This window comes from Dermochelys coriacea, chromosome 6, assembly GCF_009764565.3.
Source record: "Dermochelys coriacea isolate rDerCor1 chromosome 6, rDerCor1.pri.v4, whole genome shotgun sequence".
In the NCBI taxonomy this organism is placed as follows: Eukaryota; Metazoa; Chordata; order Testudines; family Dermochelyidae; genus Dermochelys; species Dermochelys coriacea.
The window spans coordinates 77,473,312-77,499,427 of record NC_050073.1 but is presented as its reverse complement, the minus strand read 5'-3'; the positions used below and the strand labels follow the sequence as shown (position 1 = coordinate 77,499,427).

The window sequence follows — 26,116 nt, the reverse complement described above, 5'->3', positions numbered from 1 at the left end:
CCGCTGGTTGTTGTAGTCTCCCCAGCAGGAGTTGGGCCAGAGGCATCTGGCCTCTCCAGCAGCTGCCTCCTGAGTGAACTCTGAGGTTGGGCTCTTATACTTCCTGTCCAGCCTCTGACCCTCTTGGGGGCGGGCTTGGAGTGCTCTGGCTCTGCCCACTCTGATGTCCAGTGGAGCTCGTCTCCCTCCAGGGCACCGGGGAACCACACCGCCTTCCTACAGGAAGCTAGCTAGCTTTTGGAGGGATGTGATGCTTTTTGGCGGGGGATCTGTATTGAAGACACACAGTAGGGAAAACATTGGCAAAACGGACAACTGCTCAGCTGCCCCCCTCCTATTGGAGCTTTCTAGCTCAAGATGTTGCAGACTCTTCTGTGCACCTGGATTCTCAGATAGCAAGATGCAGAAAAGAGTACTTTTATCTTTTGCTAGCCAGGAGATTGCATATAGTCCTCTCAGGTACAGACATTGCTATAGTAGCCTATATTATTATTGTTATTTTGAGTATAAACAATTACAACAACTTAAATCTGAAAGTAATTTTGAAGGCCGTTTTTAGGCTTCAGTTAGTACAATGTACAACTACCTGTCTTTTAGGTAGGGCAGCTTGCTAGGGCATGGCACCTGTGGTCTGAATTCTATTACCTGCCATTCATTTCAAAATGCTTGTTACTATCTGCTAAGCCTTAAATGACCCTAGCCCTAATTAGTTAGACCCAACTTCTACTGCTCTGCTGTAACTGGTAACTGTAGATATGCTTCAGCTGTCTGTCGTATCATAGGTAGAAGTTAATGTAACCAGTGGTCGGGGCAATTCTCCATGTCAGACCTTTTGCTGTGATATGTGATCCTACCATATAAATGTTTACATACATTTAGAGAGAATATAGGCTACATCTTTTTGCTCAGATTTTTCTATGGGCTGCCATTCTAGCCCCTCATGAATCATTTGAGAGTGGGTGGTTTGATAATATGAAGGTTGATAAATAGAGCTAATTGAAAAATGGCAATTAGTTTTTGATGGAAAAATTCTAAAAAAATAAAATAGATTTAAAATCTTTTTTTCTTTTTCATTTTCTGCATTTTTTTTTCTTTGCAGTTTTTCACTAAAACAGGTTTTCAAAGCAGTTTTAGGTTTCAAAAAAAATTACTGAACATTGAAAATGTTACTGAATTTTTTTTGGATTATGATTTCTTGCTAAAGAGCCAAAATGTTTTTGAGGAAACATTTAATGTACATTTTCCATAAACTGGTTTCATTTTGGCCAAAAAACCATTTGTAATTGAAAAATTGGGCTTTGACCAATTTTTTAACCAGCTCTTATCATGAAATATACGCTCCAAGCTTTGGGAAAGATAGTGTTAGATACCATTTTTATGGAAAGTGGACTCAGATATGGGTAGGGCAGCATGCTTACTATACATTTTACTAACCAATTTTATTTATTTTATTTTAAAGCCACATTTTTATTTTAACAATAGAATCCCAATTGAAATTTATAATATTTTAGATGTTTTCTACATTTTCAAAAATATTGATTTCAATTACAACACAGAATAGAAAATGTGTAGTGCTCATTTTATATTTATTTTTATTACAAATACTTGCACTGTAAAAACAAAAACAAAAGAAATAGTATATTTCAAGTCCCCCATTACAATCTCTTTATCATGAAAGTTGAACTTACAAATGTAGAATTACTTAAAAAAAATGCATTCAAAAATAAAACAATGTAAAACTTTAGAGCCTACAAGTCCACTCAGTCCTACTTCTTGTTCAGCCAATCACTCAGACAAACAAGTTTGTTTACATTTGCAGGAGATAAGGCTGCCTACTTCTTGTTTACAGTGTCACCGAAAGTGAGAACAGGCATTCGCATGGCACTGTCGTAGCCAGTGTTGCAAGATATTTATGTGGCAGATGTGCTAAAGATTCATATGTCCCTTCATGTTTCAACCACCATTCCAGAGGACATGCATCTATCCTGATGATGGGTTCTGCTCGATAATGATTCAAAACAGTACAGACCAATGCATGTTCATTTTCATTATTTGAGTCCAGTGCCACTAGCAGAAGATTGTGGAGTGTTTGTTTGTTTGTTTGTTTGTTTGTTTGTTTGTTTGTTTGTTTGTTTGTTTGTTTTTGGTGGTTCGGGTTCTGTAGTTTCCACATCGGAGTGTTGCTCTTTTAAGACATCTGAATGCATGCTCCATATCTAATCTCTCTCAGATTTTGGAAGGTACTTCAGATTCTTAAACCTTGGGTCAAGTGCTGTATATATTCTTAGAAATCTCACATTGGTACCTTCTTTGTGTTTTGTCAAATCTACAGTGAAAGTGTTATTAAAATGAACAACATGTGCTGGGTCATCATCCAAGATTGTTATAACATGAAATATATGGCAGAATGCAAGTAAAACAGAGCAGGAGGCATACAATTCTCCCCCAAGGAGTTCAGTCAAAAATGTAATTAATGCATTATTTTTTTAACGAGCGTCATCAGCATGGAAGCATGTCCTCTGGAATGGTGGCCGAAGCATGAAGGGACATATGAATGTTTAGCATATCTGGCACGTAAATAACTTGCAAGGCTGGCTACAAAAGTGTCATGCCAATGAACACCTGTTCTCACTTTCAGGTGACATTGTAAATAAGAATCAGGCAACATAATCTCCAGTAATAGTAAACAAACTTGTTTGTTTTAGCAGTTGGCTGAGCAAGAAGTAAGACTGAGTGGACTTGTAGGCTCTGAAGTTTGAAATTTTGTTTTTGAGTGCAGTTATGTAACAAAAAAATCTACATTTGTAAGTTGCACTTTCACAATAGAGAGTGCGCTTACGGTACTTGTGTGAAGTGAATTGATAAACAAAAGAAATAGTATTTTTTATTTTTACAGTGCAAATATTTGTAATAAAAATAATATAAAGTGAGCACTGTACACTTTGTATTCTGTGTTGTAATTGAAGTCAATATATTTGAAAATGTAGAAAAACATCGAAAAATATTCAATAAATTTCAATTGGGATTCTACTGTTAAACAGTGTGATTAAAACTGTGATTAATCGCAATTAATTTTTTTGAGTTAGTTGCTTGATTTAACTGTGATTAATTGACAGCCCAAGTAATAAATAGCCAATAATTTGTGATGTTTGGTTACAGATTACACCTCAGTACTCTTTAATGACTGAGCATGTCCACCATATATGCATATATTTTCTTATATATATAAAAACATGACTGGTGGGAGATACCATTGAAATAGTATCTTAAAGAAATTGTGCTACACACTGAGGTTGCTGGTCCTTTTTTCCAAATCAAACCCTCATTCTCTGGGGTAATTGGTCTAATCATGTCTTTTCCCCAGATTGCTAGGAAAGTTGTTGACAAAGACTGAAAAAAATTAGGTGTTATTTTGATATTTTCCTAATTGGTCAGACACCATTGCTTCTATTAGAGTTTAGTTTTCTGTAGAAAACAGCTTTTCTAGAAATTTGAGACCCATAATGCCTAACTTGAAAGTACTGGAGAGTGGACTAGTTAAAGTTTTTGTTCTCTAAATAAATTTTTAAAGTTTCTTTGCTGAATAGCTGGACAGCAATATGTGTTCCATGCCTTTCCTGGTCCTAAAAACTTCCTGAGTTGTGATATGAGTTAAGATCTGGATTGTTTGCAATGGGTGTCATTGGTGAAAGAAAATAACTTATTTTATTTCTAGTTCTATCCCAAACCCACAGAGTGGCCTTTTCTAAAGGATGTGTATATATTTCTGGAGGATGTGATTTTCTTTATTAATCGACGGTAGCATAATGAAGTTTACACTGCTGCAGTTACACACACACACACACTCTCTCTCTCTCTCTCTCTCACTGCTTTGAGCTGGCTGGCTTCGTAGTATCACAGAATATTTGGAACAGCTAGCGAATCCTGGTTAATGTGCCTCTGCAAATAGCTGCACTCACTCTTGGTCTTTTCTTATTCTATATACATTCTAACATCATCCTCTATATTCCTGCTGGAATTTTATCTGGGATGATTACAGGAAGATTTTGAAACAAGAGAGAAATCCTTGGCAAAATGTTCATTTTGACTGTGGCTGTTCTTACCAGCCACAAAATTGCATACTTCCCTTAGCACTCCAGATCTTTTTTCATTTGCTGTAGTGATTTGACACTGAAATCATTGAGCTCTTCTAGGGTGTTTGAGATCTGAATTCCCAGGTATCGTATACAATTCATTGCCTATTTGTACCTAAATGTTTTCTGTAGGAACAACTTCTCAGAGTCTGGCAAAATTATAGCTGGCATTTAAAATTTGGCATAATTTACTTTAAATCCAGATGCTTTCCCAAAGTCATGGATTTCTTTAGGTATGAATTTTAGGGTAATATTTGATTTTTCCTCAGCTATATATAATTACATTTTAAGATTAAAGACTTCTTAATTTTGGAGCAAGTGGGCTTGAACCTTACATTCTTTAAAAATCAATTACTAACCTAGATATGTATAAAACGTTTCTTCTCTCTGTATTTACAGCAAAAGACACCATCTGAATCATTCATTGGGCGAGAGAAGAGGTCAAATTCACAGTCCTACATTGGACGACCTATTCAACTAGACAAGATTTTACTTTCCAAGGTTAAAGTGCCTCACACTTTCGTCATCCACTCCTACACACGCCCAACAGTTTGCCAGTACTGTAAGAAGCTTCTCAAAGGGCTTTTTAGACAGGGCTTGCAGTGTAAAGGTAAGTGTGATCAACAATGTGCTAATTGCGACATTACAAGTGAAGACCATAGAAATTTTAATAATACTATTCTTTTCAGGCTGTAATCTGAAAATCTGTACAGTAATTTATAATTTGTATAAAACATCAATATCTCTATCCTTTACTTGATTCATTGAATTATTTTAACATTTTTGTGTGTTAACAATTTACAAGAATCAAGTGGAAGAACCCATTCAGATTCATAAGAATTGAATATGTGAAACATCAATAATAACGGTTCAAAATATATACCATGTAGTGTTACAGTCATGCTTATATTTTGGTTGTGATGATCATAATCCCTTATTGATTAGTGACAGCAATAGCTATCTGAAGTGTCTTTAAGGCCTCAGTCTTGCAAAGACTCATGCTTAAAGTTAAGGGCCTAAGGATTTGTCTTGATTATGATAAAAGGATGTGGATTTTATAAGATATTAGCTAACATATTCTGACTAATGTGTTTTAAAACTCTAACACAGACAAGGAAAGTAGCGTGTTAGTACGGGTTAGCTGGTTAAATTGAAGCCTAGGCTAGTAGTTCAACTCGATGAGCTGGCACATACTAATATAGTGGTCTTGTCTCTGCTAGAAAAACAAACATTTCACTTTTATCTTAGTGAAGACAACCTTTTTGTGCTTAAATTATACACAGTTAAGTCCCTCTTGTAATGTTGAGTAGCATACTTAGAAAGCAACTGTATAAGGCTATGTCTACACTGTGCACTTTACAATGGCACAGTTATGCTGCTGCAGCCATGCTGTTGTAAGGTAAGCAGTGTTGCTGTTCTTTGTTGCCGAGAGAGAGCTCTCCCAGCGACAAAATGAAACCACCCCGAATGAGGGGCTGTAGCTTCATTGCCAGGAGCACAGCTCCCATCGACGAAGCGCTGTCCACACCGGCACTTTTTGTCATTAAAACTTTTATTGTTCGGAGCTGGGGTTTTTTTCATACCCCTGAGCGACAAAAGCTTTAATGATGAAAGTGCCAGCACAGACAAAGCCTTAGACTAGGGCCTGGTCTAAAGTCAAAGTTATACCAGTTTAACTAAAGATGTGGTTGTAAATTGACTTAAACAGTGCAAAAACATTTAACATAGTACTGTACTTTATTTACTTTTTTTTTCTCTCTGCTGCCTGATTGTGTATTTCTGGTTCAAAATGAGGTGTATGGTTGGTTGACCGGTCAGTTCATAACTCTGAGGTTCTACTGTATATACAAATGTGCAAAAAATAGAGAAGACAAATTGAGCCAAGTTTAAAAGTATCACAACAAAGAGAAAAATTACTGAAACAACCAAACACTTAAATATGTCCTAGAAATACCATACGAAAATGATGTACCATTGTAAAGAATAGTCATATTGTTATCTAAAACCCTAGATAGATTTCTCTTATTCTCAGTATCAGTATTCAGAATTGGAGATAGTGCCCCATTCTGTAGCACCAACTAATCAGACTGCAGCCTGATCTGCAGTTCACTCCCTGGAAGGACAAATAAAGGTCTTTAAACCAAGCCCTGGGGTCTTCACGTGGATAAGGCTAGGACTTCACCTCCATTCTGAACATGCCCCCACCTAGATTGTCATAACTAACACTCTGCCCAAACGCCCCAGAAAAACTGAGTGTGTATCCTGTGAGTTGCATTGGCAGCTGGAATGTGGCCAGCATAGCATTCTCTGGCCACCTCAGATTAACTTCACATTAATCAAATGACAGAGACGATAACTTTTATGTGTAGAACTGTAATTGTATCAGTGAAAAAGGAAATCAACAAAATCTTTTTTTTTTTTTTAATAATCAGATTGTAGGTTCAATTGTCACAAGCGCTGTTCACCCAAAGTGCCAAATAACTGCCTTGGTGAAGTAGCCATTAATGGAGGTATGTTGTCTTAATGACTGTTTATGTTTAAACTAACAATTAAAGGAAGGAGGAGTTTTGTAAAGCAATTTTCAGGAGGAGTTTTTTTCCCATTGCCTTAGCATAGCTTTTGCTTTATAATATTTCTGTTTATGTATTGAAGATGAAGTGGGAGGAAACCCACTGGTGGTTCATATTTCATCTTCATCAAAAGGGGTTCTCCAAGATATTTAGCACCTGTAGATAGGCACAGTTGTACCATATTGGCAGAACAGACATCAGGCTATGACCATAACATGTTTCACTGAGTGTGGGCTGTCAGTAGCATACATTTTGTGGGGTGTCAGTGGCTGCCAAAAAACTTCCAAACCCCTAGGCAATAAAAGAGGGCACTTGCCTATCAGAGACAAAAACAAAATTGTATTTTAGTCTGGGAAGGAACATGTGTTTACTGTAGGATAATCTTCCTGAGCAGAAATGTATATCTGAAAGAACTGGGAAGGCCCTCCAAGAAAAAAATCTACCCCTTCCTGTTAGCATGATGCTCATTACATCAACTGCCTGCCAGAAATGAAAGCTTGAAAATCTGCCCACTTTCCCCTGCATGTGGTGTCAGTTTTGTGTCAAGCGCAGGAATGTAGGGGTAGGCTTGACAGACGGCACTGGAGGAAAAGAGGGTGGTTTTAGATTAGTTGCTGATTACTTTGAAAATGTCACTTTCCATGAGATAAGGGAAGAAAAAATGTGGTCAAGTGTTACATTTCCTAATGCATGTTGCAGTATTTTAAGTTGTCAGCTTGAACTCTTCATAACTTAAATAAAGTACACACAAGGTTTTTATTAAAGAATTTCCTCTGTTAAACCTTTTTTTAATTCTGTGCTTCATTAAACAGATATTGAGAGTAAAATAAAGATTTTTTATTTTTTTATTTTTAAATAAATGTTGAATAAAGTGTTAAACTAAGGAGAACTGACAATAAAAATGAGAATTTTCAGTGTTCAGTGCCAGTTGGAGAGGGTGAAAATGAAGGTGAATGTTTTCAAAAATGGCTAGTGATTTTGAGTGCCCAACTTGAGACAATTTATTAGGGGCTTGATTTTTCAGGAAATCAATGCTCAACAATTTCTATAGTCAGACCCCTATTAAGTGGGCATCCAAAATTTCTGGTCATTTTTAAAAATCTTGGACAAGATGTATACCTCAGTTCATCATAACCACTTCTGTAGTATACCTCTGTTCGGTCAGGGTAACTGGAGATGATGCCCAAGTAAGGAAGAACACAGCATAATTTTTAAATCCAAGGGCCAAAAATATGCTGTAAATTGTTCATATGTACATTTTATTGATGTTATTGATTCTTCTCTATAGAGAACTTCCAGTTGGTTTTAAAAAATTAATCTATGCAGCTTTTCCAACCCAACTTCTATTTTGCTAGTGCAAAAAAAGAGACCTTGAGTCGCATATAGCCTACCTTGCTTGTCACCATGAAAGGTTTTCCTTCCCCCCCCCCCCCCCCCGCTGCTGGTGATGGCTTATTTTAAGTGATTACTCTCCTTACAGTGTGTATGATAAACCCATTGTTTCATGTTCTCTGTGTGTGTATATCAATCTCCCCTCTGTTTTTTCCACCAAATGCATCCGATGAAGTGAGCTGTAGCTTACGAAAGCTTATGCTCTAATAAATTTGTTAGTCTCTAAGGTGCCACAAGTACTCCTTTTCTTTTTGCGAATACAGACTAACACGGCTGCTACTCTGAAACCTGACTGGCTGGGGGTACATAGGGCAGCGCTAAGAAGAAGTGTGGGTGTGAAGGAGTTGAGCCACAGGCAGACAGTGAAACAGGTGCTGTTTTTAAAGAGCTGGGATGAATGACCAAAGCACTCCCTTAGTTGCTCCTTAATCACTGCCTGAAACCACCTGCTTCCCTTGCTGACAGCTGCAGTCCATTTCCCAGTCACTCCAGCCTTTCCCTTTGGAAAAGTACCATGCTGCTTTCACTGACTTCCCTCCTACATGTGTGTCTGGTGCCAAGCTAATGACAGGCACATGGTGCTATTTCTGTGGAAACGATAGAGTGAGACAAGCTTGTCTGAAGCTGCTGCTAGGGAAGGAGGCAGACAGTGTTTAGAAGGTGCTGACAGGAAGCCAGTTCTCCCTTCCCCACGTACAGCTCTTCAGAAGCAGGGCTCAGCCATCTGCAGCTCCTGTCCCTCTATATCTGCTAAATGTTCCTTTCCCCCCAGTACCTAGTGCGTTCTCCATCACCTGTCCACACCCAGCACTAGGACTCTGTGTGCTGCATCCTAGATGCAGAAACGTATGGCCCCACTACAACAGGAAGTTTCATCCTAGTATTGCATTGTATTTGTTTAACTAGAGCCTTGGATAGATGTCTTTCTAATATTTTAAATCTAAATAAATAAATAAAATTAAAAAATGTCACTCTGCCCATCTGCTCTGTGATGCTTCTCCCCCAGAACAGCAATTGAAGGCTGGAGCTATGAAATTCAAAGTATGATTTAATTAATAAACGAACACTAAATGTAAGAGATTTTTAACCACTTGTGGGTTTATTATACATAAAGATTAAAAATGTTTAAGTGTTGGGGAAAAAATAGAGCCCCAGACCTTAATGTGTCATCCATGGCCATATGGTTACATCTGCCAAAGATGGAGTATAATATGTTCCTTGCACCGCCACATATAAATGATTAGAATCCAAACTGTATTAAACTATTGCCTCTGAGTTGAGTGGTTAACGTACCTAATCGTCTGCCAGAGGGACCTTTCCTCCTCTCTCTTCCCCTCCAATCCCTTGCCATCTGTGTTAAGTTGATTGACAGCAAAAGCTTTCATGTTCTCTTTCTTCATTGGGCATCCTTTACTGTCAGACTGACTTTATTTGTATTACCCGACATTTGAGAAGAACCTCCCCCATAGATAGAATGAGTGGGTCGTGGAGAATGCTCAGAGTCTTCCAGATGGTATTTCCATGTCTCAGATTTCTATACATGGCTAGCTGAGTGGGAACAACTACAGTGCTAACAACTGAAAGGGAATACCCCAGAAAATCTAATGCTGCCTTTCCTACCTGTCAGCACTAAAGGTTTTGGGTGGTTGAATCATAGCCTGTGTAGCATCAGGGTTAAAATAGGCCAAAATAATTTGCTCGAACTAAAGATATATAGGTATATTGTATATAGTACATGTTATTTCTTGTTCTGATCTCACTTAGGCAACTCATATCTTGAAGTGAAGAAGAAAGTTCAACACCATGTTAGGAGAAACAAATATAAATACAATATGAAATTTAAATTACTGCTGAAGGAGCACATACCGTAACAGAATCAAACTGGCTCCAGCTAGATATTGAGTCTAGTTTTAGCAACCACTAAGTAGATGCAATCTGTGCCTCATCTTAATACTTGAAAGGAGGGGGAACCTAATCACTGGTGAATTTGGCCCTGGTTTCACCTATCCCTGTCTTTGTTTCACCTCTAGCAACTCCACATCTATCCTGAGATGCATCCATTTTGCAATGCTATTTTATAATGGAACTGTTGAGATCAATCTACTATTTTCATGTTAAACATGGGCACCTTCTGTTCAATATTATGCATTAACATGCTATTCTTTGCAACTTCTATGCAAAGGGGGGAAAAGTGGTGAAAAGGATGTGATATTTTCCTTATATATATATAGTGACAAAGCTCTGTCCTTGCCTCTGTGGATCCCGTGTTTCCTGGCGGATTTCACTAGCCTCAGAGGCTCACTGTGACCCTCCACGTAACCCTTCTTTCTCTAGAGACAGGGTCACAGTCTACTGACCCATTTTCATCATAAGCCAGCGAGGGAGGTGAGGAGAAGTTATCCTTCCTTGCACAGTCTCTGTTGTCTCCCAGTCTCAGTGATTAAACAGGGGGCAAAGGTGGTGGTGGTGGGGGAAAGCGCAGGCCCACCCTCTACTCCGGGCTCCAGCCCAGGGACCCTAATAGTATCAGCTATGGTAGCTGACCTTTCAGAAACATGACATGTACAATTCCCTGGGCTACTTCCCCCACAGCAGCCCTCACTTCCTCAAGCTCCACTTCACCCTTACCTCAGGGCCTCCTTCCTTATGCCTGATACAGTGTGTACTACTCAGCCTCTCCAACCACACAACTTCTTCCCACAGCTCCTGACATGCACACCCACTTGACTGACTGGGAGACTTTTAACTAGTTTCAGCCAGCCCCTGATTGGCCTCAGGTGTCCCAATCAACATAGCCTTCTGGAAAGTTCTTAATTGGCCCCAGGTGTCTTAATTGACCTGGAGCAGCTGCCATTTCATTTATCCTGGTACCAGGGATTTGTTTAGCCTGGAGCTAATCTATCTCTTTCCCACTACTCCTGCATAGCCTTCTAGCTTGGAGGGAGATGGGAAGCTGCTACTCCTGCTGCTAGGCCCTAAGCTCTCCCTGCTACTCCAGCTGCTCCCCTGGCTGGGCCTGACACCCCCCCCCGTTCTCTGCTACCTTTTTGCTGGACCCCCCACTCTGGGGGCTGCTACTGCTCCAACTGCAGCCCCGGGGAGGGGGGGGGCTGCTAGCCCACTCCCCAGAGCGGAGGAGTGAGGGACTCCAGCCACTGCTATTGTGGACACCACCACCACCACCACCTGAGAGGGGTCCTTTCTGCCTACCTGGACCACCACCGGGAGTTCCTGGAGCTGCTGCTGCTGCTGTGGAGTCTGCTGCCTGGAGCTGCTGAAGCCCGAGGAGGAAAAGAAGAGGACCATCTACCAGTGGGGAGCACCTAAAGACTTTACAGACCACTGTGGTGGGGGCCCTAAGACTGAGTAACTTTCAAACTGTGCTCTTGTGGTGGGGGTTTTGACTGTGTTTGTAGGGACACAAGGGGTGTGGCGTGGAGCTGCCCCCCGATCCATCTGTGTGTCCCCCCCAACCCCCACCACATCACCACCACCGCTGCCCCCTCCACCACCCCCCACTGGCTATATACCATCTGCCTCAGCTCCTGCCTCTGGACTCAGCTGCTTCCTTGGCTTACCACGCCCTATTTCCACCCTTTGGGCCAGAAGCAGCAGCCAGCCTAAAAAGACTTGTGCAAGCGCACTTGGGTGCACGTGCCCCCTCAGACTGCCCACCCTACAGCTTTGCCATTTACTACCTGCCCCATTTGCCAGTTGTAGCTTTGCCTCCCCTTTTGCCCCAGCCCCCCTTACTAGCTTCAGTTTGTTTGCCTGCCCCGCCCATTTCCTTCTGCAGCCTTTGTTTGTTCGCCCCGCCCCAGCCTCTGAAGCTAGCCCCTTGGTTTCCCTGTTCTACCTCCGGACCGCTTAGCCCCTTGCTCCGTGTGCCCATGCCCCCTCCCATGCGCTTGTGCAACTCCCCATTTTAGTTTCAACCCCTTTCACTGCACCCCGAATGTTGTTGTATCCCCCCCTCCCCAGTGCACCAAGAGGAGCCGGAATTCCACCTTGTGTCGTTGCCTGACCCCTAACCCCTGATTGCCCCTCGTCCAGCCCACCCCTTTTGGCGCCCTCCTCTCCTACCTGCTTCCCCTCTTCCCTCCTCCTTCTGGTGTCTCCCCTTCCCTCCCTGCTCATGATGGTGGGGGATGAGATGGGTGGGGCCCCTCCAGCAGCCCAAGCTGCCCCTCCACCGCCTGCCCCTCCGTCACCCCCCAAAGCTTCTACCTCCGCTGCCGAACCATCTGCCACCCCCCCCCCCGCTGGGGCACCAGCAGCGACGAGCACCGGGGTGACCTCCACTGCTGCCACGTCTCTCACCCCCTCAGATTCGGGGGGAGCCCCCTCAGCCAGCAGGAAGGGCCAGGGGAAGAAGAAGGGGAAGGGCCCAGCTAAAAAGACCAGGCCCTCCATGGCAGGGGCTGCCCCCAATGCCCCAGCCCCACCGCCGGCTGGGGCGTCCCTCCCCACTGTTCCCTCCACCAGCTCTGCGGGTGTCCCTTCCCCGGCTCCCAGGGCGTACGCCCAGGTGGCGGCAGCCCCCCCACCTGCCGCTACATCATCTCTCCTGCCTACCGCCTCCACTACCATCTATAGCGTCCGGGGCCCCTTTTCCCACCATGACCAGGAAGCACGGCGTCCGTTGCCTCCTGGTGCCCACGTCGCCCCACGTGGAGACCTATGTGTGGGCGTTGGTGAGGGTGGTGGGGCCCACAGCCTCCAAAATGTATGGCAAGGTTGTCTTCTTCTTAACATCGGAGGCCGCCGCCCAGGAGGCGGTGGAGAAGGGCCTGGCAGTAGGGGGCGTCTTTGTCCCCTTAGAGCCGCTAGAGGGCCTGGGCGTCTGCCTGGTCCTGACCTCTGTCCCTCCCTTTCTGTTACCCGCCCTCTCTACCCCGGGAAAGCCCATCTCTGTCATCAGCCCTCTCCCGTTGGGCTGCAAAGACCCCGCCCTCCGTCACGTCCTCTCGTTCTGCCGGCAAGTGCAGCTAAAACTGCCGGCCCCATTTTCTGACCATCATATAGCCACCGTGACAGCCTCCCTCTGCGCGGAGAGGCCGGGGCCAGCCTATCGGCATTTTAACAACAGCTTGCTGGAGGATGCGGGCTTCGTGGCGTCCTTCCGGGAGTTCTGGGTGGCCTGGCGAGGGCAGCGGCGTGCCTTTCCCTCGACGCAGCGGTGGTGGGACCTAGGGAAGGTGCGCGCCCGACTCTTCTGCCGTGACTACACCCGCGGCGCCAGCAGACGGAGGGATGCGACGATAGAGCAGTTGGAACGGGAGGTCTTAGAGCTGGAGAGGTGTTTGGCTGCCAGCCCCGAAGATCCACCCCTCTGCGGAGCGTGCCGGGAGAAGCGGGAGGAGCTCCGGACCCTCGAGGTCCATCAGGTCCAGGGTGCCTTTGTTCGATCCCGCATCCGTCTCCTTCGGGAGATGGATCGCGGCTCCCGCTTCTTCTATGCTCTGGAGAAAAAGAGGGGGGCTAAAAAACATGTCATCTGCCTACTGGCAGAAGATGGCACCCCCCTCATGGATCCAGTGGAGATGTGCAGGAGGGCGAGAGCCTTCTACGCAAGCCTTTTCCACCCAGATCCGACCGATCCTACGCTTGCAGAGTGCTCTGGGAGGAGCTCCCGATGGTCAGTGCGGGTGACCAAGACTGGCTAGAGCTGCCTCTCACTCTGGCTGAGTTCTCGGAAGTCCTCCGTCGCATGCCCACCAATAAATCTCCAGGCATGGACGGGCTGACCGTGGAGTTCTACCACGTGTTCTGGGACGTCCTTGGCCCAGACCTAGTCACCGTCTGGGCTGAGTCTTTGCAGAGCGGGGTACTCCCTCTTTCGTGCAGGCGAGCCGTGCTCGCCTTATTGCCAAAGAAAGGGGACCTCCGCGATTTACGAAATTGGCGTCCCATCTCGCTCCTCAGCACGGACTACAAAGTTGTGGCAAAAGCAATCTCGCTGCGGCTAGGGTCCGTGCTGGCGGACGTGGTCTACCCAGACCAGACCTACACCGTCCCGGGCCGCAGCATCTTCGACAACCTATATCTGCTCCTGGACCTTTTGGAACTCGGGTGTAGGGATGGTCTGTCGTTCGCCCTCCTGTCCTTAGATCAGGAGAAGGCGTTCGACAGGGTGGATCACGGGTATCTCCTCAGCACTCTGTAAGCGTTTGGCTTCGGACACCAGTTTGTGGGTTTTCTCCCGGCACTGTATGCCTCTGCAGAGTGTTTGGTCAGGCTCAACTGGACCCTGACCGAACCAGTCAGCTTCGGGCAAGGAGTACGGCAAGGGTGCCCCCTCTCGGGCCAGCTGTACGCTCTGGCGATCGAGCCCTTCCTCTGTCTCCTCTGAAGGAGGTTGACAGGGTTGGTGCTACGGGAGCCAGAGCTGTGGCTGATCCTGTCGGCATACGCTGATGATGTGCTCCTCGTGGTCCAGGTCCCGGGCGACTTGGCGCGGCTGGAGTCTTGCCAGGCCATCTATTCGGCAGCCTCCTCCGCACGGGTCAAGTGGGTCAAGAGTTCTGGCTTGGTGGTAGGGGACTGGTGGCAGGTGAGCTCCCTCCCACCCGCACTTCAGGCCATCCGGTGGAGCACGGGTCCGCTGCTCTATCTGGGCATTTATCATTCTGCCACGCATCCCTCTCCGCCGGAGAACTGGCAGAATTTAGAGGGCGGGGTGATAGAGCAGCTCCGGAAATGGACAGGACTACTCCGGTGCCTCTCCCTTCGAGGGAGAGTGCTGGTGCTTAATCAACTAGCCCTGTCCATGCTCTGGTACTGGCTCAACACCCTGGTCCCGGCCCCGGGTTTCCTGGCCAACCTCCGGACATCGATTCTGGAGTTCTTTTGGTCAGGACTGCACTGGGTCGCTGTAGGGGTTCTCCATCTACCTCTGGAGGAGGGAGGGCAGGGCCTAAAATGTCTGCTTACTCAGGTCCATGTCTTCCGTGTCCAGACCCTGCAGAGGCTCCTTTATAGTGCAGGTAGTCCGGCGTGGAGCATACTGGCGCACGCCTTCCTGCGCCGCTTCCAAGGGCTCCGATACGACTGGCAGCTCCTTTATCTCCATCCGAGAGGTCTTCCGCGAGACCTCTCCGGGCTGCCGGTCTTCTACCAGGACCTCCTCCGGACCTGGAAACTCTTTTCAACGACCAGGTCCGTGGCGGCCACCGAGGGGGCAGGTCTCCTCGCGGAGCCCCTGCTACACAACCCCCAGCTCCGTTTGCAGGTGGCGGAGTCCTGCTCGGTGCGCCAGAGGTTGGTCCTGGCAGAGGTCACAAGAGTCGGAGACCTCCTGGACTGTGACCGGGGAGACAGGCTGGATCCCCTAACCTTCACTCAGCGCATGGGGCTTTCCAGACTTTGTACTCCCCGGTGCATACTTCAGGAGGTGAAGGCCGCTTTGCCGCCTACTGCTCAGGTTCATCTCGACCGGGTCCTGCACGAGGGCACGCCCTGCCCACCCGCTACCCCAGGCCCGCTGGACCTTTTAATTGGACCCCTGCCCCGTGGACCCAACCGACCCCTTCACTAGAAGCCGGCTGCACAAGATGCAGCCGGTCTGCTTTCAAACCGCGCCAAGAAAACATCTCTACACGCTCGTGCTCCACACCCTTCACGACCGCACCCTCATGTCCTGCCCTGATACAAAATGGCGGGACCTCCTGCCACCTTTGGAGGGTGAGGAGCCCCAGTGGGCCAGCCTATATTCCACCTTAGTCCCAAGGCCCGCCGGGGATGTCAGTGGGCGGCTCCTTCACGGAGCTGTGAGCACGGGCGTGTACTTGGCGTGGTTCACCTCAATCCCAGACACCTGCCCCTTTTGGGGCGTGAGGGATACCCTGGCACATGTATACTTGGAGTGTGCCAGGCTGCAGCCCCTATTCCGGCTCCTCGCCAATATTTTATTACGTTTTTGGTTGCACTTCTCCCCTCACCTTCTCATTTATGCACTCCCTATCCGTGGCCCCACAAAGTCACGGGATCTCCTGGTCAACCTCCTCCTGGCCCTAGCAAAAACGGCCATCTATAAAACCAGAGTGAGGAGGTTGGCCGATGAAGTCTCCTGTGACTGTGGGCCTATTTCCGATCCTCGGTCTGTTCACGTATCCGGGCAGAGTTCCTCTGGGCGGTATCCTCTGGCTCCCTTGATGCCTTTGAGGAGCAGTGGGCGCTTTCCGGGGTTCTCTGCTCGGTGTCCCCCTCCGGTTCCCTTCGTTTGACCCTTTGACCGCACTCCTGTCCCTGTTATTTCATTAGTTGTCCCCCGGAATTTTTTGGTATCTAGGTCCTGTGGATCCCCCTTTTAGGCTTGGGGGGATCCTTTAGCGGTGGACGGGCTTTGCCCGCCCACTTCCTGGATCCCAATAAGACTACTTTTCCATAGCCATCTGGGGAGTTTATTTTAATAGCTTATGGTCACATAACAGGAAATTGCTAGGTTTGAAATTCCTGCTCTCCAACCTAACCACACATCAGTCTGCACCTGTGGACTGCCAACAACATGGTGCAAATCATTCAAGCTGCATAGAAAATCTGCCAAGAATTATAAAGGCTGAATGCCCATGAGTATAGAGAGTTTGAACAAAGGCCGATAGATTAAAAATGCCTGCTTTGACTTTGACAGTTTTAACAGAAGAACATATTTCACATTTTCTTTCTGAAAGTATTGCATTTTGACAGGTTTTTGGTTCTGGATAGTGATTACCAATAACTAGTTAAACTTCATACTTGGTCAATGTAATAAACTTACTTTTGTGGCAGAGATGGGCCTAGAGGCTGTAGTGATCAGATGTGGACCTGAACTTTCCCTAAGTCCATGGTTTTGATTTGACCTACCCCTGCTATTTTTATATAATTCTGAAAACCATATTCCAGATTTGCTTAGTCCTGGTGCTGAGTCGGATGTGGTCATGGAAGAGGGAAGTGATGACAATGACAGTGAAAGAAATAGTGGTCTTATGGATGACATGGACGAGTCTATGGCTCATGATTCTGAGATGGCAATGACAGGATGCCACAGTGACAATGGGGAAGTGCAAGATCCCGACCCAGACCATGATGATTCTAACAGAATGATCAGGTGAGCCGGGTAGCACAACCTTTACCACCATATGTTATTGCACCTACTATGTCTATAACTAAGTCAAAAGCTTGAAAAATCTGCAGATATTTTTATTCCTAAACAGAATGGAGTCTCAAATAACTCTTGCAGCTGCTTCACTGGATATTTTTATAAGGGATTTGAGAGAGGACTATATATAACTGTCTTGTAGATAAAGCAACAGCAAATTGAAAAGAAAACAAGCATCCTAGGTCTGTTTCGTTATGAAATAAAACAAGAATTTTTTTTTTAGCACGCAGTAGACTTTGATTTTTACTTTTTTCCTGCTATTTTCTAAAAATAGTATTAGAATATTTGTGGTTTCAGCTGAATGGTTCTCCCACCCCCTCTTGAGATGTAAGTACACACCTCTCCAATGGGGATGAAAAATGATGTAGCGCATTTAGTTGTGTGCTTGTTTCTCAAAATCCGGACCAGTAATGGACTCATCAGATTCCTCTGCTTGGGTGGTCACTGAAAATGGGAGATGGTATACCCCCCAACACACACTGGCAAATCAGCTAGTAACAGTGAATGTGGACCCCTGACATACTATGTCGTGCTTCTTCTGTTTTGTCTAAAATTGTCTAATTTTTAAGAAGCTTTTATTGATTTTTAAGCCCTTCAACAAGCAACAATATTCCACTAATGAGAGTGGTGCAATCTGTCAAGCATACGAAAAGGAAAAGTAGCACAGTAATGAAGGAAGGATGGATGGTTCACTATACCAGCAAGGACACACTGGTAAGAAAGAATGTTAACAAAGACCTCTCTTACTTCATATAATTTATAATACTGAAGGACCTGATCCTGCAAATAACTTGCACACTTTGTTCACAAAAATAGTACCATTGACTTCAAAGCTACTCAGTATTTGCAGGATCGGGTCCTAAAGTTGTAACTATTTTATAGCTAAGGTCTAATACTCAAAGCCTGAAGCACATGTAACAAATATTCACTCCTCCAGGAAAGAATTAGAGCACAAAACAAATCTAAAGGTGTCAGATTTACTGTAGCAAGCAGAATATGAAGAAATTTGAAAAAAAAATCTAAGAAAACAAAATCAATATATCTCTGTTATCTGAGATGTTCTGAAAAATAGCTTTAACTTCTGACTGTCATTTCTTAGCTAGACATAAAGGCGAGTCAGGGCTTTTGTAAAACTGAAAGTTATACTATCTGATGCAAGAACATCCATGGCTACTAAGAGGGACATGGAAAACTTGGACGGGGGGAAAGGTTATTTTCCTTTGAAAATGTTGAATCAAGGATAAGAAGTTGGGTTTTATTGGCATGCTGAAGTGAAACGCTAGGGATCAAGGTCGGTGCAGATGGAATGTTGAGTAATTTTAGCAGCAAACCTCCGGCAAACTCTATTGAGCATTATGCAGATTGAATGGATCTGAACAGATTTTCAAGGGGATAGAAAAAGGCACCTCTCTGAACCCAAGACTACTCCCCAAACAAATACAGAGTCCTCCTGCAAATCATTTAATACAAATTATTTTTTTATCAGTCAGAGTGTATCCCTTCACCTAACCACTGTAGAGTTAAATAAAACTTTTGCAAAAGTGAATTTTAATAACTATATTTTGTTCATTTACTTTAAAAAAGCTGTAAAGAAATTATTATTTTTTATTATAGAGGAAACGACACTATTGGAGGCTAGACAGCAAATGCATTACACTCTTTCAAAATGATACTGGAAGCAAATATTACAAGGTAAAGATGGCTTCTGTTATTTATGCAGGGCTTTTCAATATTTTCCCATACTGACATATAATCATCAAGAATTGGAGTGAATAGCTGAGTTAGTTAATAATTATTTGTACTACACTAGTGGTAATTCTTTGAACTACACTGTTCAATATTTGTTTTAATTGTTGAACCTGAATACATTTACCTTTTACCTTGCCTGTCACAACCAAAAAACAGTAGAATTTAATGTTACAATGGCCAGCATAATACTCATGCTGTCAAAGTGATAATACTTTTATTGTTGGTGAGAGATTCAGACTCTGTTGAAAAACACATTTAGGACATATCTATGAACAGAGGATTCATTTTCTAACACTCCCATCATTCATAATATAAAACCCGTCTAAATTACTATGTATATGGAGGGGGATGTTTTAATTTTGTCCATTGGGCAATTAGTGTTCTGATTTAGACTTCAATAGGTATGGTTTTTGTTCTCAGGTATCCCTTGTTACAAAGGTAGTTGAAGCCTTTGGGCATCATGGCAATATAAATGTTAAATAATAAAGAACATTTTTCATGTTTTGGTGTCATCTTTGACCTTTTGGGCCCTGATTCAGGAAAGCACTTAAGCATATGCTTAACTTAAAATGGGTCCCATTGAAGTTAATGGTCATTAAACACAGGCTTATGTGTTGTGAATGGGGCCTTAATTTGTGTCTTCTCTCTCACTTCAAAACAGCTGAATTCTCCTTCATGTATACCTTACTTATGGCAAGAAAGGTCAGGGGTTCTGGAACAATTTGTATAATGGGCGTTGTGTTATATGGCTATAATGGGGGTGATAAGAGCCATTGAATCAATCTTTAAACCTTGTATATGATGGAAATCACTTCAAGACAGGGGGTGTTGTCCTCTAGTTCCAGCACATATAAGAAAGATAGCAATTATTTTTCTAATGGAGATCTGCTTATGTATGGAGCAGCCCTATTCATCCCTGCCTGACATTGCCCACTTAATCTCTGTGATGAATTCACAATTATAATTTAAAAGCGCTACTTGGTCTTGCAAAGGATCACTTGCAATGGCTTTCCAAACAGAATTGTGCATTGTAAAGTCCAAGTTACAAGGTTAGCCTCTACATTAGTTTATAAAAACACATTGCTTTTAGTTACACCTGGTTAAATATCCCAACTAATACCACAATGAAATTAAATGTGGTCTATGTTTTAGTCTTATTTGACAGCATGTTGATAGATCTGAATGAAAAAAGTAAATATCTTTTCTCCTCAGGAAATTCCATTATCTGAAATTTTGTCCCTGGAACCTGCAAAAAACTTTTCTTTACTGTCGCAAGAAGCCAATCCCCATTGCTTTGAAATAACCACAGCAAATATTGTTTATTATGTTGGAGAAAACCTAGAAAACCTCTCAAGTGTACCACTGAATAGTAGTGTTCTCACCAGTGGCATTGGTCTGGATGTTGCGAGAATGTGGGAGATGGCAATTCAGCATGCTCTGATGCCTGTCATTCCTAAAGGGGCATCGGTTGGATCAGGACCCAGCTTGCACAGTAAGTTGATTTACCCAGTTCCATCTTTACATAAAGGCAGTGGATTAAAATATATATCCATTGGTGTAAATAAGGATAGTTCCACTGAAGTCAACAAGGCTTCTCCCATGTACTCCTGCGGAGGAACTGGCCATGCATATATTTTAAGCTGTTGGTAGTTTCTCACTGGAACATTTTGGGCTAAGTTTTGCATGAGTCTATGAATATTCAATATACAAATTTATTAGCAAGCAAATAATGTACAAGAAACTTTAGAGCTTGTCCTAAAGTAGTGCGTCATCCTCATCATCACTGGAGTTACTGACATGAATTCAGACTAGGACACATAGTGTTCTGAAGGAGCCTGAGTCCCAGAAGGCTGCGTACATTGTTTGCACTTGGGGGATGAGGACAACGCAAGAACAACAAGCGTAAAGAAGATTATGCACCTTTGGGTTGCTGGAGAGCCTGTAATTAAGTTCTCGCTTTCTTTTGTCCCACTTTTCTGATTGTGGGTTCCCTTCTTTTCCCCTCAAGTGGAGTTATGCAGGGGTTTGTGTGAGGGGGGTGGGAACCGAGGGATTGAGGGGATGGGACAAGAGCTGGGTCGTAGGAGTTTCTTTTGTTTTTTGGAAAAAATGATATTTCAAAGAAGGTTAGGAAATATTCCACTCTCAGTTCTGGGTTATTTAGAACAATAGTGAGGTGTAGGCTTTTCCTCTGATCATTGATCACCTTCTGTTGGAGTGCTTGTTGGTGGGCAGGGCCAGATAAAGGCAATCACACAGCTCCATATGGAGTTCGCTGTAGTCCTGCCTATTCTTGGGGTGATTGTGGCTCTGGTGCCAACACAAACGTCTGCTGAGCTGGTTGGGGGCCTATCGCTACTTCCCTGTGGACGAGATAAAGTTTCTTCCACTTTCTAGATCACTAGTCTGTGAACGACACAAAGCTCTACTTACACTTCACCACATATGACTTATACAACTATCACCCAGATGGCCCAGTGCTGAGACAAAATCAACTCATGGATTAAGAACAGCAGATTGAAGATGAACCCAAAGAAGACAGCTATAGTTCAGTCTCCTTTGGTTGAAAGCAAACTTGCACAATTGGTCAGTTCAGTATGGAGTTTAGGAGTGCTCTCGGACTCCTCACTCATGCTAAGCTCTCACCTAGCAGCATCAGTGAGTAGCGTCTTCTGAGCTCTATGACTGAATAGAAGATACCATCCCATCCTTGCGTAAGATGGTCTCACCTCAGTTACACACACCTTTGTCACTCCCCATCAGTATTATATTAATGTGGTATCCTGGGCATAAAACCTCCAGCCCTTAGGAAACTCAAGCTCGTACAAAACACTGCAGCACATTTCCTCAGCAACACCAGCTACAGTAATCACATCAAATCTGTCCTCTGCTCTCTTCACTGGTTTTCCATACATTTTAGGGTTAAGTTCAAGGACTCAGTCCTTGTTTTCAAGGTGTTCAATGGCTTGGACCCAGCATATCTAAAAGATTGCCTAAAGTCTGGGATGAAGATGTTGCTCACAACTCCACTCCTTAGGTGTAATGGAACTTTCTATCATAAGGGTAAATAAAGCTCAACTGCTCAGGAGACATTGCTTTCTCAAGGGCTGGTCCAAGACTGTGGAATGAACTCCTACAACAACTAAAGACTGTCACAGTCCTCACCACCTTCCACTCAAGGTGTGAGGTTCTTTGACCTGCCTTCTCGAACATAAACACAGAGCACAATGTACATTTTGAGCCCTGTCTCACAAAAATAAAATAACACAAAACTAAAGCATTCCACTGCACACTGCAGAGGATGAGAGAGAGGATGAGCCACACATGACAGAGGTTAGTCATGTTGCTTAATAGACTATTGGGAGGTGCTGAGATCCTATTGTGGTGAGGGTGTTATAAGAACCAATACAGAATAAAATAGGGCTCTTTGTCTTCAGGTGGTTGGGATCTAACCTTTAGAAAGGGAAAAACTCAATCTCAAGCTACTCAAGACAATATATAGGCTTTGTCTGACTGTCCCCTCTTGAAGGTCTGGAAAGCACCATGGGTAATAAAGGTAACACCATAAACCAATAATAAATACTAATAATTTGCCCCACATGCAATGACATTTACATACTGAAATATTATATTTGAAGGGTGTAAATTCCAAGGATAGAATAGAATTGTTTAAAGTGATGAAGAGGTGATAAGCAGTAGTAATAGCATGAAATTATTCAAAGAAATTTTCTCAGACTCTGGAATCACATCCAAAAGGAAGTGGAAGCCAAATTGCTCAAATCATGTAAATGTGGACTATATACAGTCTTCGTGGATTGTCAGCAGGTATTAATATAATGTAATGTAATAGGAAGAGACTTCTAGTAGATGTTAAAACTAAAAGCACAACTATCTAGAGTATTTATTTCACTTTTTTCCCCAGGGGATATCTCCATCAGTATTTCTGTATCAAACTGCCAGATTCAAGAAAATGTGGTGAGTGTTCTCTGAATGCTTGTTCTAGATATATGATAATGCTTGTGAAGAAACTGATCTGTTTTGGTAAGAAGAGTATTTGAGAGAATTGCCCATCAGCCATTTTTCACTTGGTGATATTTTGCAGAAATACAATTAGGTCTTAATGAAATCTCCCTTGCAGTACTCTTTCCTTCAGACAGAAGAATTACATTTTGGTAGCTTAGTTGAATGGGTAGCTTAATTAACTTTTGTTGCAGTATGCTGATTATTAAAGGCAAGCAAGGTAAAATTGGCCTGCATAGGTGTTGTTTGTAGAAGCACTGCAAAATATACACCTAAGAGGATAGTCTCAAATCTTAGTGTAACAAGGCCTTCGCTTGCCCTAGCACAAATCAGTCAGAGACCTCCTCCAAGTGCAATCACCAGTGCTTCTTTTATTAAGTGTCAGCTCCCACCGCCTTCTATTTACAGACAGCTAGCTTCTCCAGCCAGCAGAGATACACAGCCTGTGGCTCCTCCCTTTCCTTTGACTTCCCTCCTGCCAGCTTTATATAGCCCCCGGCTAATAAGGCCCACAGGTGTTCCTCTTTCCCCAATTAGGCATGGCATACTCAGCCAGCCCCAATTAATCCTTCTTAATTGGAGCTGGCTTAGCAGGGGCCTGGCTCAGGGCCTTCTGGCCAGCACTCTGTTATATTTAGTAAATATACATTCTCCTGTTGCCAAAGAAAGAGTAGGCATTCTGCACTAACCATCTTCCCAAGAATGAAGCTGTACCAGGGTCTGAATCTGTGGCTCATGGGTGCACATCTCAGTGCACCAGTTACAGCCATTGATCCCTTTAAAACTGGGAACTGTAGTCAACAGGGCACACGACGAGAAACAACTATGTGACCTGCAGGCTTCCTTACTCTAAGGGTATATCTTATATAGACATACTCGAGCTAGATTTAGTAAAGTTGCAGCAGCACAGGCTAAACAAGCTTGCCTGGAACCCTGGGTATTTACTTAAGGGAGGTAGCCACACTGAAGTCTGTAGTACTGTGGCTTTACTGCTCTGGTACACAAGTTACCAGATTAAAGCTAGCTCAGGTATGTCTATACTTCATGATAGCATTGTAGACATATGTTTAGGCAGGGGTCACAGACCAGAGAGACCCAAAATCATGGAGGCCCTACTGTAGATCTCTCCATTTTAGCCAGGAAAGGGCTATCTCCCTCTGTCCAGCTGCAGAAAACAGAAACGCATTCTGTTAAAAGAGTTTTATATCATTTTAAACCTTTCTTCGTCTTCTGTTTATTAAATAACAGTCCTGAAGATAGGGATGTGGAACTAAACTTGAGCATTTGCACTTTATTTGTTCTGCCCCAGCTAGTGAATCTGCCAACTGTCCTACACAAGCCTCTTACTCTACCCTGCAATTAGGCACCAGGAATTGATGAGAGGGAGTTCACTGAATACCCTAATATCGAGGGAAGCTCTTTTCTTTCTGCACATCTCTCAGCTGGGGAAGAAGTTCAAAGAATCTGAAGCCCAAAGTTATTAGGTTTTCTCAGACTCACAACTTGTTGACACTATTCTTTCTGGCTGTGGGCTTGGAAAAAGAAAAAAAAGGGGCCTCTAAATTCTGCACCTCTACCCACTATGAAAACTGAAGGGCCAATATTGTCTAGTTTATGGTTACTGCACTCCCCGCTGCCATCACAGTTAGTTGTTTGCTTTAGAAAATCCATCTAGATGCCCCAAGACTCTCCATTATTCTAACATGTCATTAAAATGTGCTATTCTAAAAATATGGTAGTTCCCATTTGAAAAATATTTCAAAAGAAGACTTTGTTTTCATATCTCAGTGCTTAATATGCATTATATTTATATCAACAGGATATTAGTACAGTATACCAAATCTTCCCAGATGAAGTGCTGGGATCGGGACAATTTGGAATTGTTTATGGAGGTAGGACCAATTGTTTAATATGTTTTTGATATAAAAAAACAAGTCTCAATGACAGGTAACATTTCCTAAACATTCAAGGTATTTGGATTTTTAAATGAATCTGTAACATTCAGGAAAGTAACTGTCTGTTTAATATGTTTCATACTAAGAAACTAAATGTATTCTATTTAGCTTTATTTGACAATATGTTACTTTATTTTTATTCTGCTTGTAATTGACAGCTTCATTTCTTTACCCAGCACAGATATTACGCACAAATTCTCCATAAGGCTTAGTGAACACAGTAAACCTGAAGTTCACAGACACAAGTCTCTTGAATGAGATGGCACAAAAAAAAAATCATGCCTTTTTCAAAAGAGAAATACTGTTTTTTTTAAAAGTCACATATCTCATGAATGACTCTTCTGATCCACTTCAACTTTGGGGGAAAAAATCCTCTGGCAAGAGACAAAACATGCCGAATTTTAGATGGAAAGTACCGTTTTCTATGTAAAATCAGAAGGTGTTTATTCAAATTCCCTGTTTTTATTCAGTCATATCTGCTGACCTTAATGACAAATGTAAGTTTTTATTGTGTTTTACTTTTGTCAGCACTGCAGTGCGAATGTAGCTAGAGGACAGTAAGTAGGATTCTTTTCTGGCTTGCAAATCATGAACAGAATTTGTTCACTGAATTTGAATTGCAGAATCTTTTTCTGGCAATAGTGTATAAGCCAGAAAGAACATAGCTTGACTTTAAGATTCTGACTTGAGTTCACAAGGCTGTCAGAGGGGGGAAAAAACCTTTTTGCTTGTAAAATGTGAATGCTTCATACTGTGTCATTGCTATTTTTACAAAATCCTTTTGTTAGACTATAACAATTAAATAAGGAGCTGCTACTGCAACTCTATAGTATGGGAAATTATTTTCATTTAAACTAATATCAGAAGGGTGGGGAAATAATTGTTTTTGTCAAGCAAGAAGAAAATAGAAACACTGTGTCACAAACATATTACAGTATGACTTTTCCTCTGGAAAACAGACATTAAGACATAATTGGAAAGTTGGTTCTATTAATGGCCTGAATGTCATGTCGACGGAGAGAACGAAAAGGGAGTTTTTAGTATAGGGCAACTTAATCATAAATGCGGTGATATAGGTTCATGCTTAGGAATGGAGCTGGATCAATCTCATAAAATTGTATTTCCTGTTTATCTTTCAGACTTTATCAAAAAATTACCTCA

General features: G+C 43.3%; 1 protein-coding gene across 8 annotated transcripts in view; it reads left to right on the top strand.

The window, feature by feature from the left end:
• The window catches only part of PRKD1 (protein kinase D1), a 309,265-nt gene that overhangs the window by 256,667 nt on the left and 26,482 nt on the right, over positions 1-26,116 (top strand). For all 8 annotated transcript variants that reach the window (XR_006282058.1, XR_006282057.1, XM_038407570.2 and 5 more), the window contains 8 exons: positions 4,533-4,743; positions 6,566-6,643; positions 16,976-17,180; positions 17,822-17,945; positions 18,846-18,923; positions 20,193-20,472; positions 22,903-22,955; positions 24,820-24,892. Coding sequence is in view for 6 of the 8 variants with exons in the window: in XM_038407570.2 (XP_038263498.1) it covers positions 4,533-4,743; positions 6,566-6,643; positions 16,976-17,180; positions 17,822-17,945; positions 18,846-18,923; positions 20,193-20,472; positions 22,903-22,955; positions 24,820-24,892 (1,102 nt within the window). In the remaining 2 variants the exon portion in view is untranslated. The remainder of the gene's footprint in view (positions 1-4,532; positions 4,744-6,565; positions 6,644-16,975; positions 17,181-17,821; positions 17,946-18,845; positions 18,924-20,192; positions 20,473-22,902; positions 22,956-24,819; positions 24,893-26,116) is intronic.